General features: G+C 42.2%; 1 protein-coding gene across 1 annotated transcript in view; it reads right to left on the bottom strand.

Annotated features, from left to right (window-relative positions):
• Positions 1–159: 159 nt before the first annotated feature.
• LOC106612468 (OAF homolog a (Drosophila)) overlaps positions 160–18344 on the bottom strand; it is a 34784-nt gene continuing 16599 nt past the window's right edge. Inside the window, exons 2-4 of the mRNA XM_014213626.2 lie at positions 5503–5637; positions 4857–5037; positions 160–2736 (exon numbers count right to left, since the gene is read on the bottom strand). Of these exons, the coding sequence (XP_014069101.1) occupies positions 2459–2736; positions 4857–5037; positions 5503–5637 (594 nt within the window). The 3' untranslated portion in view covers positions 160–2458. The remainder of the gene's footprint in view (positions 2737–4856; positions 5038–5502; positions 5638–18344) is intronic.

The raw sequence follows: 18344 nt of genomic DNA, 5'->3' as shown, positions 1-18344 counted from the left end.
CTGCTCAGATTTTTGCTGAATTAAACCCCCCCCCCACCATAAAGTGCAGTGCAAAAGACTTGTCTTTATGGAAGGCAAAATATACTTTTGAATGGTAAATTGCATTATTCTTCTGTGGTGTTTTTTGCGAAGAGCGTACACAACTCTTTCATAGAAAAATATGTTTGAGACTTTATTGTAGTTTTACATAGCAAAAAAATCAATTTAAGCGTTAAGGCACATAGGTTACCATAGAATGGCCAGTTTGAAGGTAAAAAAAAAGGACATTTGGTTTGTCAGTTGGGAAGAGGTCATACACAAACAAAGTGAACAAAGACATGGAATCAGCATGTGACAGAATAATCAGGAATTAAACAAAACAATTAGGTGCCAGTTACTACTGAATATGATTTAACACACATTAGGCTACTCAAGATGTAAAATGACGTGATGAGGTATAGGAATCGGATAGCAGACAAGTGATCATATGTGGAATAAAATGTGACTTTCCTACAGACTGCTGATCATTTTAGTCCTATCTGAACAAAGTGTTCCGTGTGGAATGGAATCAAAGTGAAAATCAAGGCCTGCATGTACATTTATAATAAATTGTGATGTTAATGAAATGACAAATGGTGGTAAGGGTTCCACTGACTATAGTTAAATATTATTTTATTTTTTCAATAATCCATGTGTCGGAGTTTGAAAGGAAAAAAATGTGCTATGCATTGCATTAAAAGGGGGTGGAAGTATTGCATGATAAATGAAAGTGGCCAGGCAGTTGAGTAAGCACTAGATCCAACACAGCCTGGCTCTGGACAGAAATCAAATCTGATAGGTTGCAACTTTAGCCCTTCCTTGGAGAATATTTCCTTTGTGAATCTTTACTTTGGTATAGCTACAAACTTGTTAAGAATAATGAAATATAAGCAAATCAACTTTTAAACCTTTGTCAAAATGAAACCTATGTAAAAGAAAAATCATGACCATCAGTGATTGAGCTGTAAATGATGTTCAAGTGAGTGGCATTCTCTCTCAACCCCAGACTATTTACAAATACTCAGGTGATCTTCCATTGTGAATTGGGATTCATGAAAATCCCATTGACAGAAGATAAACAACATTGAAGCTACTGTAATAGAATAGATAGAAGTAACTTGCTCTTCAACAACATACATTAAATGAGCATCAATTTCTATACTGTTATCTAAATACAACGGCAACAAATTCACACAATATACACTGAGGGTACAAAACATTCAGAACACCTGCTCTTTCCATGACATTGACCAGGTGAAAGCGATGATCCCTTATTGCTGTCACCTGTTAAATCCACTTCAAATCAGTGTAGATGCAGGGGAGTAGACAGGTTAACAAAGGATTTAAGCCTAGAGATATGGATTGTGTATGTGGCATTGAGGATGAATGGGAAAGAACTACAACGCTGCTGGGTTTTTCACACTCAACAGTTTCCTGTGTGTTTCAAGAATGGTCCACCACCCAAAGGACATCCAGCCAATTTAACAACTGTGGGGTCAACATTGGCCAGCATCGCTGTGGAACGCTTTCGATACCTTGTAGAGTCAATACCCCGAAGAATTGAGGCCGTTCTGAGGGCAAAAGGGGGTGCAACTCAATATTAGAAAGGTGTTCCTACTGTTTTGTACACTGTGTATATCATGTCTTGCTACAATTCTGTCTAATTGCTAACAGATGCAGAATTGGAGGAAATTAAGCTTGTAATTGACAAATCAAAGACAAAATGTGATGAAGATAAAACTTTAAAGATAAGTAATTTTAGACATAAGAATCTGGTATAATTTCACCTTGCAATCAAATAAATAATGCCAGCATCAGAGAAACATTATCGAGTGCAACCCGAGTTGCCATCGACCAGGAAGAGAGCTGGCTAAAGCTGTGTTATTGATGTCATAAGTCATTGTCTAACTGACCGTTCTGATCCCACGGTTTCCTGTGACAACATAATGGGAACGTTATTCCTTCACCAGTCATCCCACGGGGCAAGAAATGTAGAAAAGCTGCAGCACTGTCCAGCCGTATACATAAACGTGTCCTTATTAGAGGAGGTTCTTGTAGTCATTTTTATTAGCTGTGCCATATTGAGATGTTTTCCTAACATTGGCACAAACGTGCAAGAGTAATTTAAGGTCACAGTAGGTACCTGGACACTTCGGAGGCATCCTATCCAAACTATAGGAAATGTCCCCTATAGACATGTGTCAAAAGGAGTTATTGAGAGAAAAAAGCTCCTGTCGCAAAAAAAGGTTTTGGTCTCAATTTCAATCTTCCCCATGTAAGGCATCAAATTACTATCATCTCACGACAGGATGCAGCCCAATGGCTTTGGGATGAACTGAACTCCAACGTGATATCCAAATTAAATAAGGGAGTAAAAGAAAAACATTGGTTTATTTTTTTTTGGGGGGGGAAAGAGTCTGACCACACGGCCAGTGTGCTGCTAAGTCTCCTCATCCCAGAGACAGAGCTGTTTGTGTGGGACATAGTAGGTGAAGTGGTAGCCTTTGCTGCAGCTTTTGATGCCACACTTGTAGGGGCTGCCTTTGCCTGTGGTGTCGTGGTTGCGGCAGTATTTGAGCAGGCAGGGGTACCACTCCAGGCGCAGGCTGAAGCTGCAGGAGCAGGGTTGCCACACGTCTCTCGTAGAGCGGCACGACAGCAGGACCGGGACCACGTCCACCGACTGGGGCAGGGTCTCAAACACAGAGCCCTCCACTCCTACAGGTGCAACAAGCAACATTTGTGAGTCAATGCTCTAATAAGGTAGCCTGGTCCCAGTTCTGTTTGTGCGGTCTTGACAACTCCCACTGTGACAATGACCATAGGATTTGGCAAGACGGCACAAACCAATATGGGACCAGGCTAGTAATAAGGAACTTTGTCATGCAAGAGTGCCATTCTCTATTCACTCACAGATGGTTCACCATGCACTGTCCTATGACCTTCAGGCAACATTGTTTACAGTACTGTACATTATATTAAGTCCACAGTGTCTAGGCATAGATAAAGGAATAAGTTAGTCCTCAATATTTCTAAAACTAAAAGCATTGTATTTGGGACAAATCATTCACTAAACCGCAACTAAAACTTGTAATAAATAACGTGAAAATTGAGCAAGTTGGCTCAAAGTGGAGGAGAGATGGACTTCATCCCTGCTTACATTTATAAGAGTTATTGACATGTTGAATGCACCGAGCTGTGTGTTTGAACTACTGGCGCATAGCTCAGACACCCATGCATATGCCACAAGAGGTCTCTTCACAGTCCAAGTCCAGAACAGACTATGGGAGGCACACAGTGCTAAATAGAGTCATGACTACATGGAACTCTATTCCACATCAAGTAACTCATTCAAGCAGTAAAATTAGATTTTTTTTTAAATGTAAAAAAATAAACACCTTATGGAACTGTGAAGCAACACAAACATAGGCACACACACATTTTGTACTGTATATATATATATATATATATATATATATATATATATATATATATATATATTATATATATATATATATATATATATATATATAGTAGTGGTGGAGTAGGGGCCTGAGGGCACACAGTCTGTGAATATATTGTAATGTTTTTAAAATTGTATAAACTGCCTTAATTTTGGAAGAGTAGCTACTACCTTGGCAGCAGCTAATGGGTATCCATAATAAATAAAAGATAAATAGCCCTGGGTCTAGTTTTCAGTCAGCAAAACAGCTCTCGCAATACAACTATCACGAAATGTCATTGTTTAAAAGTTGAGCCAAGTATACACTCATATAGAAAAAGAGCTTTAGGAGCAAAACAGACTTTCAGGGAGAGTGTAATCTTTGTTTGACAATGTAAAGACTAATAGTGTTATTGAAGTAGAACTGGGCTAGTTTGGTAGTGTACATATAGAGCTAAAATGTATTGGATTAATTTACATTAGAGCGAGTATGTGATTAAGGTCTAGACCAAGGGTGGGCAACATCATTCCTAGAGGCCAGAGTGTGGTGGCTTTTATTCCAGCTAATCATACTTCAGAGAGAGAGGGTGGGGGCTGACCTCTCCAAATGAAAAAGAGAAGCTGGGAGGACAGAAATGAAAGGTGAAATGTATATTTTATTCCACATCCACACAATGGTGGACAAATGTGTATCATGTCTTGAGAAAGGCCACTAGGACAAAACATTGACTGTGAAAGACACAGATCACCAGTTGTGGAAAAAGTACACAATTGCCATACTTGAGTAAAAGTAAAGATACCTTATAGAAAATTACTCAAGTGAAAGTCACCCAGTAAAATACTACTTGAGTAAAAGTAGTTGGTTTTAAAAATACTTAAGTATCAAAAGTATAAATCATTTCAAATTGCTTATATTAAAGCATACCAGCCGGCACTATTTTCTTGTTTTTTAAATTTATTTTTACGGATAGCCAGGGGCACACTCCAACATCATTTACAAACAAAGCATTTGTGTTTAGTGAGTCCGCCAGATCAGAGGCAGTAGGGATTACCAGGGATGTTCTCTTGATAAGTACATGAATTGGACAATTTTCCTGTCCTTCTAAGCATTCAAAATGTAACGTGTAATTTTGGGTCTTAGGGAAAATGTATGGAGTAAAAAGTACATTATTTTCTTCAGGAATGAAGTACAAGTTGTCAAAAATATAAATTGTTAAGTACAGATACCCAACAAAAACTACTTAAGTAGTACCTTAAAGTATTTTTACTTAAGTACTTTAGACCACTGCAGATCACCTTTCAGTTTTGTCTCCCAGCCTCTCATTTTCCATTTGTATTAATTCCCCTTGGGACGACATTATCTGTGACACGCTGTGCCCACATTCATTCTATTGACCTCTCTCCAGCCAATGTTGGACGTCCCTCTCCCGGGTGTAGATGGCCTCCCGGGCCTCGCTGCACATGTTGTAGATGTGGCTGCTGAGCTGCCACGCCCGGCTCAGGTTCAGCGCCACGTTCATGGTCAGCTGGTCGAGGCCCCGCCTTTCCTCCGCCATGCGGATGGCGCGAGGGTTTTTCTGATGGACAGCAGGACAAAGTCAGTCATGTCACCAAGGTCACTTTATCAAATGGGATAATGCTCATTCACTTCCCCCACTCCGAGCAAGGACACTCACTGGCCTTATTTGTTACTTGTTATTCCCTGTATCTTTCCTTTGGAGTTATCACTGATCCGACAGAGCAGGAATAGGTGAAAGCAACATAGTGGAACTACAAAGGAAGCTCTTGCTAGCAAGTATCATGTTGTGTTAGATCAGCGATTACCCGAAGGAGAGGAAGAAAGAAAGGATAAATGTAATATTCAAACAAGGCCATTCAGTAAGCGAATTTCCCTGTGCTACTAGTGCATATGTAACGGAGGAGGTTTGGAACCACTCTCGTGTGAATATTTCTGTTAGCTCCCTGAGCTAATGCCCTGGCTTTAACTCAGCGACTAACATTCTTGAAGCAGCAGAGTTAGAACCCCGGTCGGTGACACATACCTGTCTGAGTCGGGCCATGGACTCGCTGGGGATGAACTCGTTGTGGTTGAGGCGCGAGATGAAGCACAGGGCCTGGTACTGACTCTGGCCCCTCTCCAACTCCCCAAGGATGAGCGCCCGGAAGATCTTCACATCCTGAAACGGAGAGAGGGAAGGAGACAGATTGTGAGGCAGCATGACTGCAACTGCATAGGATCTGGGTCGTGTTCATTATGCACCAAATGGAAAAGGTTGAAACAGCAAGGGACTTTCTAGACTTGGCCAATAAGAATTAAAATTTGTCATTTTTAAAATGTTTTGCTAGGGTGTGCCATACTGTTTTGGACCAGTATAGTAGGCTTGAAACAAGTTTGGAATGCACATTAAGCAACTGAATCCTTCATTCTGCATCTACACGGCTCTCTATCCACCGGATGTGTACCAAACTCACTAAAAGTGGCAGTAATAAAGCCTCTTGAAAAAGCCAAATCTTGAACCAGAATTTTTTTATAAAAAAAAAAGAAAAACAATGTATACGAAACACTTCAGTCTGGTTTTAGACACCATCGTAGCACTGAGACTGCACTTGTGAAGGTGGTAAATTACCTTTTAACCTCTTATGGCTAGGGGGCAGTATTTTCACGGCTGAATAAAAAACGTACCCGATTTAATCTGGTTACTAATCCTACCCAGTAACTAGAATATGCATATACTTATTATATATGGATAGAAAACACCCTAAAGTTTCTAAAACTGTTTGAATGGTGTCTGTGAGTATAACAGAACTCAAATGGCAGGTCAAAACCTGAGAGATTCCTTTACAGGAAGTGGCCTGTCTGACCATTTCTGGAACTTCTTTGCCATCTCTATCAATTACTAAGGATCTCTGCTCTAACGTGACACTTCCTACGTCGTCCATAGGCGCTCAGAGCCCGGGAAAAACCTGAATGTCGTCATCCCAGCCCCAGGCTGAAACACATTATCGCCTTTCTCAAGTGGCCGATCAAGGGACTGTGGGCTTAGGCGCGTGACCTGGCCGCCCCCGTCTTTGTGATTTTTTCCTCTGTTTGCCGAAAAGGAGATTCCCGGTCGGAATATTATCGCTTTTCTACGAGAAAAATGGCATAAAAATTGATTTTAAACAGCGGTTGACATGCTTCGAAGTACGGTAATGGAATATTTAGAATTTTTTTGTCACGAATTGCGCCATGCGCACGACCCTGATTTACCATTTCGGATAGTGTCTGGAACGCACAACAAAACGCCGCTATTCGGATATAACGATGGATTATTTTGGACCAAACCAACATTTGTTATTGAAGTAGCAGTCCTGGGAGTGCATTCTGACGAAGACAACAAAGGTAATGAAACTTTTGTAATAGTAAATCGGAGTTTGATCAGGGCTAAACTTGGTCGGTGTCTAAATGGCTAGCCGATCTACTGAGAATATTGCAAAATGTGCTTTCACCGAAAAGCTATTTTAAAATCGGACATATCGAGTGCATAGAGGAGTTCTGTATCTATAATTCTTAAAATAATTGTTATGTTTTTTGTGAACGTTTATCGTGAGTAATTTAGTAAATTCTGGGGATGTTTGCGGGGGGTATGCTAGTTCTGAACGTCACATGCTAATGTAAAAAGCTGTTTTTTGATATATGAACTTGATTGAACAAAACATGCATGCATTGTATAACATAATGTCCTAGGGTTGTCATCTGATGAAGATCATCAAAGGTTAGTGCTGCATTTAGCTGTGGTTTTGTTTTTTGTGACATTATATGCTAGCTTGAAAAATGGGTGTCTGATTATTTCTGGCTTGGTACTCTGCTGACATAATCTAATGTTTTGCTTTCGCTGTAAAGCCTTTTTGAAATCGGACAGTGTGGTTAGATAAAGGAGAGTCTTGTCTTTAAAATGCTGTAAAATAGTCATATGTTTGAAAAATTGAAGTTTTTGTATTTTTGAGGAATTTGTAATTCGCGCCACGCCTATCATTGGATATTGGAGCAGGTGTTCCGCTAGCGGAACGTCTAGATGTAAGAGGTTAATGACGTCAGACCGAGGCTCTGCATCGGTCCTCGTGCTCCTAGATCTTAGTGCTGCTTTTGATACCATCGATCACCACATTCTTTTGGAGAGATTGGAAACCCAAATTGGTCTACATGGACAAGTTCTGGCCTGGTTTAGATCTTATCTGTCGGAAAGATATCAGTTTGTCTCTGTGAATGGTTTGTCCTCTGACAAATCAACTGTACATGTCGGTGTTCCTCAAGGTTCCGTTTTAAGACCACTATTGTTTTCACTATATATTTTACCTCTTGGGGATGTCATTCAAAAACATAATGTTAAATTTCACTGCTATGCGGATGACACACAGCTGTACATTTCAATGAAATATGGTGAAGCCCCAAAATTGCCCTCACTAGAAGCCTGTTTTTCAGACATAAGGAAGTGGATGGCTGCAAACTTTCTACTTTTAAACTCAGACAGAGATGCTTGTTCTAGGTCCCAAGAAACAAAGAGATCTTCTGTTGAATCTGACAATTAATCTGGATGGTTGTACAGTCGTTTCAAATAAAACTGTGAAGGACCTCTGCGTTACTCTGGACCCTGATCTCTCTTTTGAAGAACATATCAAGACTGTTTCAAGGACAGCTTTTTTCCATCTATGTAACGTTGCAAAAAATCAGAAACTTTGTCCAAAAATGATGCAGAAAAATGTATCCATGCTTTTGTTACGTCTAGGTTGGACTACTGCAATGCTCTACTTTCCGGCTACCCGGATAAAGCACTAAATAAACTTCAGTTAGTGCTAAATACGGCTGCTAGAATCCTGACTAGAACCAAAAAATTTGATCATATTACTCCAGTGCTAGCCTCCCTACACTGGCTTCCTGTTAAGCCAAGGGCTGATTTCAAGGTTTTACTGCTAACCTACAAAGCATTACATGGGCTTGCTCCTACCCATCTTTCCGATTTGGTCCTGCCGTACATACCTACACGTACGCTACGGTCACAAGACGCGGGCCACCTAATTGTCCCTAGAATTTCTAAGCAAACAGCTGGAGGCAGGGCTTTCTCCTATAGAGCTCCATTTTTATTGAATAGTCTGCCTACCCATGTGAGAGACTCAGACTTAGTCTCAACCTTTAAGTCTTTACTGAAGACTCATCTCTTCAGTAGGTCCTATGATTAAGTGTAGTCTGGCCCAGGGGTGTGAAGGTGAACGGAAAGGCTGGAGCAACGAACCGCCCTTGCTGTCTCTGCCTGGCCGGTTCCCCTCTCTCCACTGGGATTCTCTGCCTCTAACCCTATTACAGGGGCTGAGTCACTGGCTTACTGGTGTTCTTCCATGCCGTCCCTGGGAGGGGTGCGTCACTTGAGTGGGTTGAGTCACTGACGTGGTCTTCCAGTTTGGGTTGGTGTCTCAGGATGGTAAGTTGGTGGTTGAAGATATCCCACTTGTGGTGTGGGGACTGTGCTTTGGCAAAGTGGGTGGGGTTATATCCTGCCTGGTTGGCCCAGTCCGGGGGTATCATGTCTCCTGACCCCTCCTGTCTCAGCCTCCAGTATTTATGCTGCAGTAGTTTGTGTCGGGGGGCTAGGGTCAGTCTGTTATATCTGGAGTATTTCTCCTGTCTTATCCGGTGTCCTGTGTGAATTTAAGTATTTATTTATTTATTTATCTCTCTCTCTCTCTCTCTCAGGACCTGAGCCCTAGGACCATGCCTCAGGACTACCTGACATGATGACTCCTTGTTGTCCCCAGTCCACCTGGCCGTGCTGCTGCTCCAGTTTCAACTGTTCTTCCTGCAGCTATGGAACCCTGACCTGTTCACTGTGATTACTATTATTTGACCATGCTGGTCATTTATGAACATTTGAACATCTTGGCCATGTTCTGTTATAATCTCCACCCGGCACAGCCAGAAGAGGACTGGCCACTCCTCATAGCCTGGTTCCTCTCTAGGTTTCTTCCTAGGTTTTGGCCTTTCTAGGGAGTTTTTCCTAGCCACCGTGCTTCTACACCTGCATTGCTTGCCGTTTGGGGTTTTAGGCTGGGTTTCTGTACATCACTTTGAGATATCAGCTGATGTAAGAAGGGCTATATAAATAAATTTGATTTGATTAGAATGAGAGATTTGGAAATAAATTCGAACATTTACAGTCTCCTTTCACTAGAACTGCTTATTTGCACAGTCAAATCGGTGCCCAAAGAGTTAAACTAAATCAACACCCATAACTCCAAAAGAGGAATCATTTAGTTACACTTTTCATGTTGACAAAACAGAAAGATGTTGGAAGGTTTTAGCATGACACTGTTGCGCAACCGAACAAGAGATCTGGCTGGGCCCCAAGGCCATAAAGAGCAGCTCTAGCCGAGGACAGCAAAGCCACAGACCTGTCTCCCCCATTCATCAGCTCTCCCTTCCCTGACATCCTTTTGGCTCTTTCTCCCTCTCCCACATACACACACCCCCCACAACACACACTCCTCCTCTTCAGCTTTTCACACACACACATCCCAAGCAGACAGCCCGCAGAGGAGAACCAACTTTAATGCTTTTACTCCCGGAGAATAAGGAGGAACTCATAAACAAGCTAGATCTATAGCCCCCTCCAACCCCCGTTTTGTTTGCCCTCAAGCTCTTTCGTCTCACTCTCCTGTTTGGGAAACTGTACTTTAGAGCAACATCTATTTGGTCTCCAGAGATACTTGTAATTCATTCACCGCCTTGTATGGGAAATCTGGTTGTTAGTAGAACATGTTGCATGTAACGCCAGGATCATGGGTTCGAGTCCCGCTGGAGCCACCCATACGAAAGTGTATGTACACACGACTGTTAGTTGCTTTGCATAAAAGGCTCTGCTATATGGCATATATTACCTAGCTCAACCTGAGACAAACAAGCAGCTGATAATGACTCGGACATTCCTCCAGTTATTATAAGTCAGTGATGTTGTCGTTGCTTAAATGATCTGTGTGTTGGAATAGCAAAGCACATCATTGAAGTATAACCGGAGCCAGACATGAAGGAATCATGGCATAAGGGAACGAGAAGTTAAGAAACACAGAATGGGAGGTAGCTATATATTTGATATAGTGGTAGTACAGGACCTCCCAGTCAGTAGACAAATGGCGCAGCGGCACTGGGTGGGAAGATGAGAGCTGTGTGTGTGTGGCATTCCTATCAGATAGGGAGAGGGGGTTGGGACTGCTCCAGGCACACTCAGGGTAATTTCAGGAAAGCTCTAATAGCACTGCTCCTTTCCTCTAAAACCACCCCCGACCTCAGCCACCGTCAGAGGGGAGAAGTCCAGGCAGAGAGCAGCAGATGGGGTAGTACAACAGGAGGACATGGTGATGCAGCCAAGGCTTCATGTCGTCATGCCAGGTGTTAAGACTGAGTGACATCTATATATTACATTTAACGTCCTGCTCTAAACTATGTTGGAGACCTATGTGAATTTCAAAAAGGCAAAAACTGAGAAGTGGTTTGTTTTGTATTAAAAAAAAAATATGTTTAAAAAAAAATCTGTTTTAAAATAAGAGCTAAAAAAAGATTTGACGTGTGGGATTTTTGGGGTACTTTCACTAGGTATAAATTATTGAAATAAATAAGATGACACCCTCTATTCTATAAATACAACAGCACGAGCAGGATCATGCATTTTGTTTGTTTGAAGTAGGCCTAACTTCTGGCTGCAACAGAAGCTCTGTGCCAAGTCACACTAGGTTGGCACCCTCCCAGTCCTAAGTACCACAACACCACTGTGTGATCGAGGAAAAGAAAGACATTAGGTTCCAGGATAAAAGTGAGATCAAATGTGCAACCAATGATGGGCCGTGTCAGAAAATGTCACAACATTTTTTTTTAAAATAAATAAAATAAAAGTAGTACACCTGCTCAAATAATGACAGACTGTAAATAAGCCGTGTCAAGAGCAAGGAACCATGCAAGGGAATATTCAAGCCTAAGCAATCAAAAGATAGATCCTACTTAAAAACCTGCCAAGTGGGTTGGTATTGTTAAAAAAAAAAAAAATCTGTGCATTATGCAAATTTCTTTATGGGAAAAGCAAATGTCTTTAGCAGCAGATGGTGACAGAGTATTACTGATGTAATAAAACCAGTAACTGGGTTCCTGTGTAAAAAAATATAAAAAAGGGGCAATCCGTGATTGCTACACTACATGACAAAAAGTATGTGAACAGCTGCTCGTCGAACATCTCATTACAAAATCATGGGCATTAATATGAAGTTGGTCCCCCCTTAGCTGCTATAACAGCCTTCACTCTTCTGGGAAGGCTTTCCACTAGAAGTTGGAAAATTGCTGCGGGGCTTGCTTCCATTCAGCCAGAGCATTAGTGAGGTCGGGCACTGATGTTGGGAGATTCGGCATGGCTCACAGTTTGGATTTCGAATTCATTCCAAAGTAGTTCGATGGGGTTGAGGTCAGGGCTCTGTGCAGGCCAGTCAAGTTCTTCCACACCGATCTCAACAAAACATTTCTGTATGGACTGTGCTTTGTGCACAGGGGCATTGTCATGCTGAAACAGGAAAAGGGCCTTCCCCAAACTGTTGCCACAAAGTTGGAAGCACAGAATCATCTAGAATGTCAATGTATGCTGCAGCGTTATGATTTCCCTTCACTGGAACTAAGGGGCCTAGCCTGAACCATGAAAAACAGCCCCCCCCCCCAGATTATTCCTCCTCCACCAAACTTTACACTTGGCACTATGCATTCGGGCAGGTAGCATTCTCTTGGCATCCACCAAACCCAGATTCGTCCACCAGACGGTGAAGTGTGATTCATCACTCCAGAGAACACGTATCCACCTCTCCAGACTCCAATGGCGGCGGGCTTTACCACTCCAGCCGACACTTAGCATTGCGCATGGTGATCTTAGGCTAGTGTGCGGCTGCTCGGGCATGGAAACCCATTTCATGAAGCTCCGACGAAGAGTTCTTGTGCAGACATTGCTTCCAGAGGCAGTTTAGAACTTGGTAGTGTGTGTTGCAACTGAGGACAGACAATTTTTATGCCCTACATGCTTCAGCACTCAGCGGTCCCATTCTATGAGCTTGTGTGTCCAACCACTTCGTGGATGAGCCGTTGTTGCTCCTAGACGTTTCCACTTCACAATAACAGCACTTACAGTTGACCGGGGCAGCTCTGGCAGGGCATAAATTTGACAAACTGACTTGTTGGAAAGGTGGCATCCTATGGCGGTGCCACATTGAAAGTCACTGAGCTCTTAAGGCCATTCTAAGTCGGTTAAGAATTTGTTCTTAACCGACTTGCCCAGTTCAATAAAGGTTAAATAAAAAAAATGATAATGATTTATACCCATTGAAATATATAATTTATGCCTTATGAAATTACATGCTCCAAGCGCAAAATTTACAACGACTGTTTGATATAGTTCTGATAAAAACCCCATCTGCTAAAAGCAGAATATGACCACATAATTATATCTAGTTTTTCACCCAACATTCAGAAAAATCCTTGACAAAATGTGTGTGTTGCATTGATATCCAAAATTAAGAGACATGGCTCTCATTTGACATTCATAAAAAAATTGACCACCTCATTTACTAGGAGTCCTACCCCATTTGTTATCAAACATTTTAAAATGTCTGTGCACTGATAAATAGGCTACACCAGCTAAGTACGCCAAAGAGGGAGGTTTGTATCCAAACTGACTATCTGCATTGGGGCGAAAAGCCAAAAGCTAGTGTACCCATACAACTCCACTTGCAGGCTCAACGTATGATCTACAACATAGGAGAGGGTTAGGGCCCATTTCTTGGGTGGTTACATTTTGTGGGAAGCTTATTTGGAGGTACACAAAAGCCTTTTCACGCACTCAAAAAAGGTCCTATTTACAGTGATCATTCTCTGTAGCTATGCTGTAGCCATGCTACCCCGACACCTTGAGAGAGAATATGCTGTTCATGGCTGTGAAAGAGAGTAGTAACTAACCTTTTTAGTCCCGTAACATTGAACGAACCCATTGAAAAATCAGACTGGTCACCATGACTGCTAGCGGGGTTAATGGCAGCCAGTGAACTTTTCGACGCCAGTAAAGTTGTGCCAAAGGCTATCCCCAGAGTTCCTGTCGCTTCCTGTTTTCCAATCCACTCTAAGACCCTGTCTGTTTGATAAGGCTGCTGTTTGGAGAGGCCCAGCAGTCACAGATTGACATTTGGGATCAGTGGTTTACCCAGTGAGTGGTAGAGGATGAAATAAGTCTTCAAATAAATCTGTGAGAAAGCCAAATGGTGGGCTTTTTCTTATCGACAACTCAGACTGCCAAAATGCAGGTATACTGTTGATCACAAAGAATATATAGAATTACACCAAAAGATTGACACTTTTCCAACTCGCATTGGGTTAAGATGCTACTAATCAAATCCAAAGTTTACTGCGTCAAGCACACGTAGGGCAGTCGTTTTAAGAGAGAACTCAGCCGAGTCATCCAAATGCAGTCATCCAAATGCAGTGCAAACAAACTTCTCGAAAAGCAACAAGCCATCTCAGATGCACACGGCTCATTTTTGGAGGGAATAATTAAATATAATATTAAAAAAACAAGTTCCCCTTTAAGCATCACAAGGGATTACCACTTGTTTTTGTGATGGTAAAGATATTTGCATTGGTGTCTCAGGGACCTGGGTGAAAAGGCACAGGTGTACAAGGAGGATTTAAGCCTCCCCTGCTCAGAAGAAAGACAAACACAAACAAAGAGGAGGAAGAAAAGGAGCTTGGCTGAGAAATGCTGGAGTTGAGACTAATTACGGAATACTAAGAGAAGGAATGTGAAGTCTGATTTGGGGGTTGGTTACACCTGGCTGTTTTATCAGGAGAATTAGCAAATGCTGGCTGGAGTGAAGGGACAATGAAAACACAGGGATTACTACTGCTGGAAAGCGTCCTAGTGGGTATTTAAACAGACAATAAAAAGGTACGCTTTAATTAAAATGGCGATGTAGGCGAGAATGAGAACACGCCTAAAAGGCATTGACAACACACACAAAATGTAAAGATGGTATGTATATTCATAATCTAACCATACATGGCCATCAGATAATTCAAATGAAATAGCAATTCACAACAGTATTTTTCAAAATTAAAGTATTTGGAAAGGCCAGTTTCTCCAAACTAGCAGAAAAACATGCCGGTTTATTCACATGCAATTCAGATCAGCATCAGTAGCTTGATAAGTGATGACCTTCAGCTATTGCTTCAGTCCCATACAGCTCCAACCTTTGTCGCACAGACGTATTATCCTGCAACAAGCAGCGGACATCAAAGATCCAGAGCAACCTCTTTAGAATCCAAAATGCTCAGGCATTGAGTAAATATTATCCGATCATTTCCATGGGGTCATAGAAATGTATATTTTTGTAGTGTCCTTCTGCTTTTACGTCAAATTTGAAACATTTTTAGTTACTTTAAATTTGCTGTTGTTTAGTGGATGTTAATGAGCAATAGCGAGTGATTGGACCGTGAAAGTTTTGTAGCTCAATCACGAGGGGATCATGTTTGGAAGGCCACAACAGTGACAAACCAAGGTAACCTCACAGGACAAGGTGGCTCAACAAGATCTGGAATATAAACAGAGAACTTTAATTTGGGATAGAGTTGGTTATCCCTTGAAAAGGAAGACACATGAAAGTTGAAGAATTACACCATCAAAATAGGTTTATCAACATTTTGTAGGAATGGCCATTTTCCCATTATCTATTACTTGATAAGTTCAGGCCCCTTTTATATTTTTTTAATTTACACTGAAAATTTGGCATATTTGAGATTTTACAAGGTGGCTTGTTTTCCTTGTTGAGCTGCAGTCCAAAATTTCCACAAAAGGAGTACAGATGGGTCAAACCAAGCAGAAACCATATCCATTGTCTTTTTTCTTTAATTAATAAAATTGTCGTAAAAAAAAAAAAAAAAAAAGGTTGTGCATAATTTGATTGTGAAAAGTTCAAAAAGGTATTCAGTGTTACTGTGTCTCTCCTGTTCCTCTCCTGCCTGGCTCCGATTGTGGGAACGACAAGAGACCTTATTATTAGCCGTGTTTAAAGCCCAACAATCTGCCTGGCGACTCGGAGCAGTATAAAGACATCAGCTAGTGGACGAGAGGCCAGGAGGCAGTCCTCAGTGAGAGCAGCCCAGAGGAGAGGACAATGAGTATGGGGAAAAAGGCTCTTCAAACTAACCTGGTGCTAGCTCTGTGTAGCCAACAATCACTGGAGTGCGTTGACTACAGCACGAACAGATATGGGAACAGGCTATCTGAAAACAGCAGGCTATCGCCAAAACCGCAAACTTGGCCTAGAGTGAAAAAAAAAAAATGCTGCCTAAATGATGTCACACCAAAACAACAAGGCTACCATCCTTAAGCCGCTTGTCTTAAGAGAAAGACAAACTAGACACCATTCTGCTTCTCCACACCTCAGTCTTTAGTGTTCATGCTGACGGTCTGCTAAACTCCAAAAGATATTCTGAGGAAATGCCCTGCAGTTCCTGTGTATTGCTCACGTCCCTGTATTGCGCAACTACCCATTTGTTATCTGTGAAGCAGATCTCCCACACAGGGATCAATACATGGTGGGAGATGGAGTTCACATCCTTCCCACATGACTCAGTGCTGTAGTGGGACCTTACACAACTGCAGCGAGTGCATTCACTGGATGGCACCCGTGGTCTTAGAGTTCTAACCAGTATGGTATCCATTCCTAAAACCACCTTTTCCAAGAAATGTTGTGACCCTGCTTGCCCATAAAAAATAAAAGGCTGACAAGTTTGTGCAAGTGACAATTGGGATGGCCTCAGGTAGGATCCCGAAGGCGAGGCAGTAAAATGAGTCAACTTCAGATGCATTGCAAAACTGGACCCCACTTCATATTTACAAGGAAATGCTGAGAGAAATTTCCCCAGAATTCCCACACATGAGCAACTGGAGATAATGTGTAAGCCACCCAGATGATAATAATAAAAAGTCGGAAACAATGGCGCGATGGTAATTGGGCTGCAACGGATTCCAAGTGCTTGTTCAAGTTTCCAACTACTTGCCCAACGTTACTGGGAAATATGCAATGTCTGTGAAAAGATAAAAAGGAATAGGCAGTTGCCAAACAGGTCAGAGATATAGCCCAATGAGAGTTGGCTCATAAAGGCCAACCGCTGTACTCGCTGCTCTTTACAAACATGTGGGTGTGTGGGAGAAACAAATCAATTCATTCCACGAGTTGCTTACTGTTTGGGCGTATTCATAAATTCCCTTTATTTGAAGAGAAAAAGTCTAGATATAAGACAGCCTGAGGGCTAAGTGAGTTGTGAAACACAATACATTTATAACACAGATAAAAGGCAGATTTAAGAGAGGGCTAATGTGCTCGTTCACACAACCGTGGCATTGTTGGTAGTGAGGCCCAGTAAATTTAGAGTGATAGTGTGTCAGGTAGATTCCCAACTTCTGTTGCTCATCTCAGCCAGTGTGTGTGAGACAAATAAGCTGCAATTATAGTTTTGGTCACACGTAGGGGTGATATCAGGGTGGAGCGAGAGAGAGCGAGAGAGAGCGAGAGCGAATGTGTAGAACCTACACATCCAATGTCTGAGAAAATGCTGGATATTAAGTCAATATTTACCGGCAAAAAAAGCACTCCACAGTGTATGTATTTAAGTGTGTTTATATGACGTTTCAACCCTTGGTTTAAGAACAGAACATGCACTGAATGTCTGAGTGATGCCAGACACACTGAAAGAGCCCTGCTAGAGCTGCCCAGTTAAACTGCAAGTGCTGTTATTGTGAAGTGGAAATGCCTAAGAGCAACAACGGTTTAGCCGTGACGTCGTAGGCTACACAAGCTCACAGAACGGGACCGCCGAGTGCTGAAGCGCGTAAAAATAGTTGGTCCTTAGTTGCAACACTCACTACAGAATTCCAAACAACGTCAGCACAAGAACTGTTCGTCGGGAGCGTCATGAAATGGTTTTCCATGGTGAGCAGCCACACACAAGCTAAGATCACCATGCGCAATGACAAGCGTCTGCTGGTGTGGATTAAAGCTAGCCGTCATTGGACTCTGGAGTAATGAATCACGCTTCACCATCTGGCAGTCCGACGGACAAATCTGGTTTTGGCAGACACCAGGAGAAAACTACTATAGTGCCAACTATAAAGTTTGGAGGAATAATGGTCTGGGGATGTTTTTCATGGTTCGGGCTAGGCCCCTTCGAGTGAAGGGAAATCTTAATGCTACAGAATATAATGACATTCTAGACAATTCTGAGCTTCCAACTTTGGGGAAAGCCCTTTCCTGTTTCAGCACGACAATGCCTCCATGCACAAAGCAAAGTCCATACAGAAATGGTTTATCGAGATCGGTGTGGGAGAACTTGACTGGCCTGCACAGAGCCCTGACCTCAATCCCCTCGAACACCATTGGGATGTATTGGAACGTCGACTGCGAGCCAGGCCTAATCGCCCAACATCAGTGCTGGACCTCACTAACGCTCGTGGCTGAATGGAAGCAAATCCCCGCTGCAATGTGCCAACATCTAGTGGAAAGCCTTCCCACAAGAGTGAAGGCTGTTATAGCAGCTAAGGGGGGACCAACTTCATATTAATGCCCATGATTTTGTAATGAGATGTTCGAGCAGCTGTTCACATACTTTTGGTTATTTGGTGTACATGGTACCCTAATTCCTACATATAGTCCATGAGACAGACCCCCAAATGTGAGTCCGTCGGGCTCACTTGGTACGATGTTGTCGCAGTGATTTGTTGAAGGTCTACAGCATGTCCCTAGAGTTGGACAATGTGTGATGGCAGTGCAGCATTGGTAG

Source organism: Salmo salar, chromosome ssa09, assembly GCF_905237065.1.
Source record: "Salmo salar chromosome ssa09, Ssal_v3.1, whole genome shotgun sequence".
In the NCBI taxonomy this organism is placed as follows: Eukaryota; Metazoa; Chordata; class Actinopteri; order Salmoniformes; family Salmonidae; genus Salmo; species Salmo salar.
Note: the sequence above shows the minus strand (reverse complement) of the source record. Positions and strands in the feature narration are given on the sequence as shown.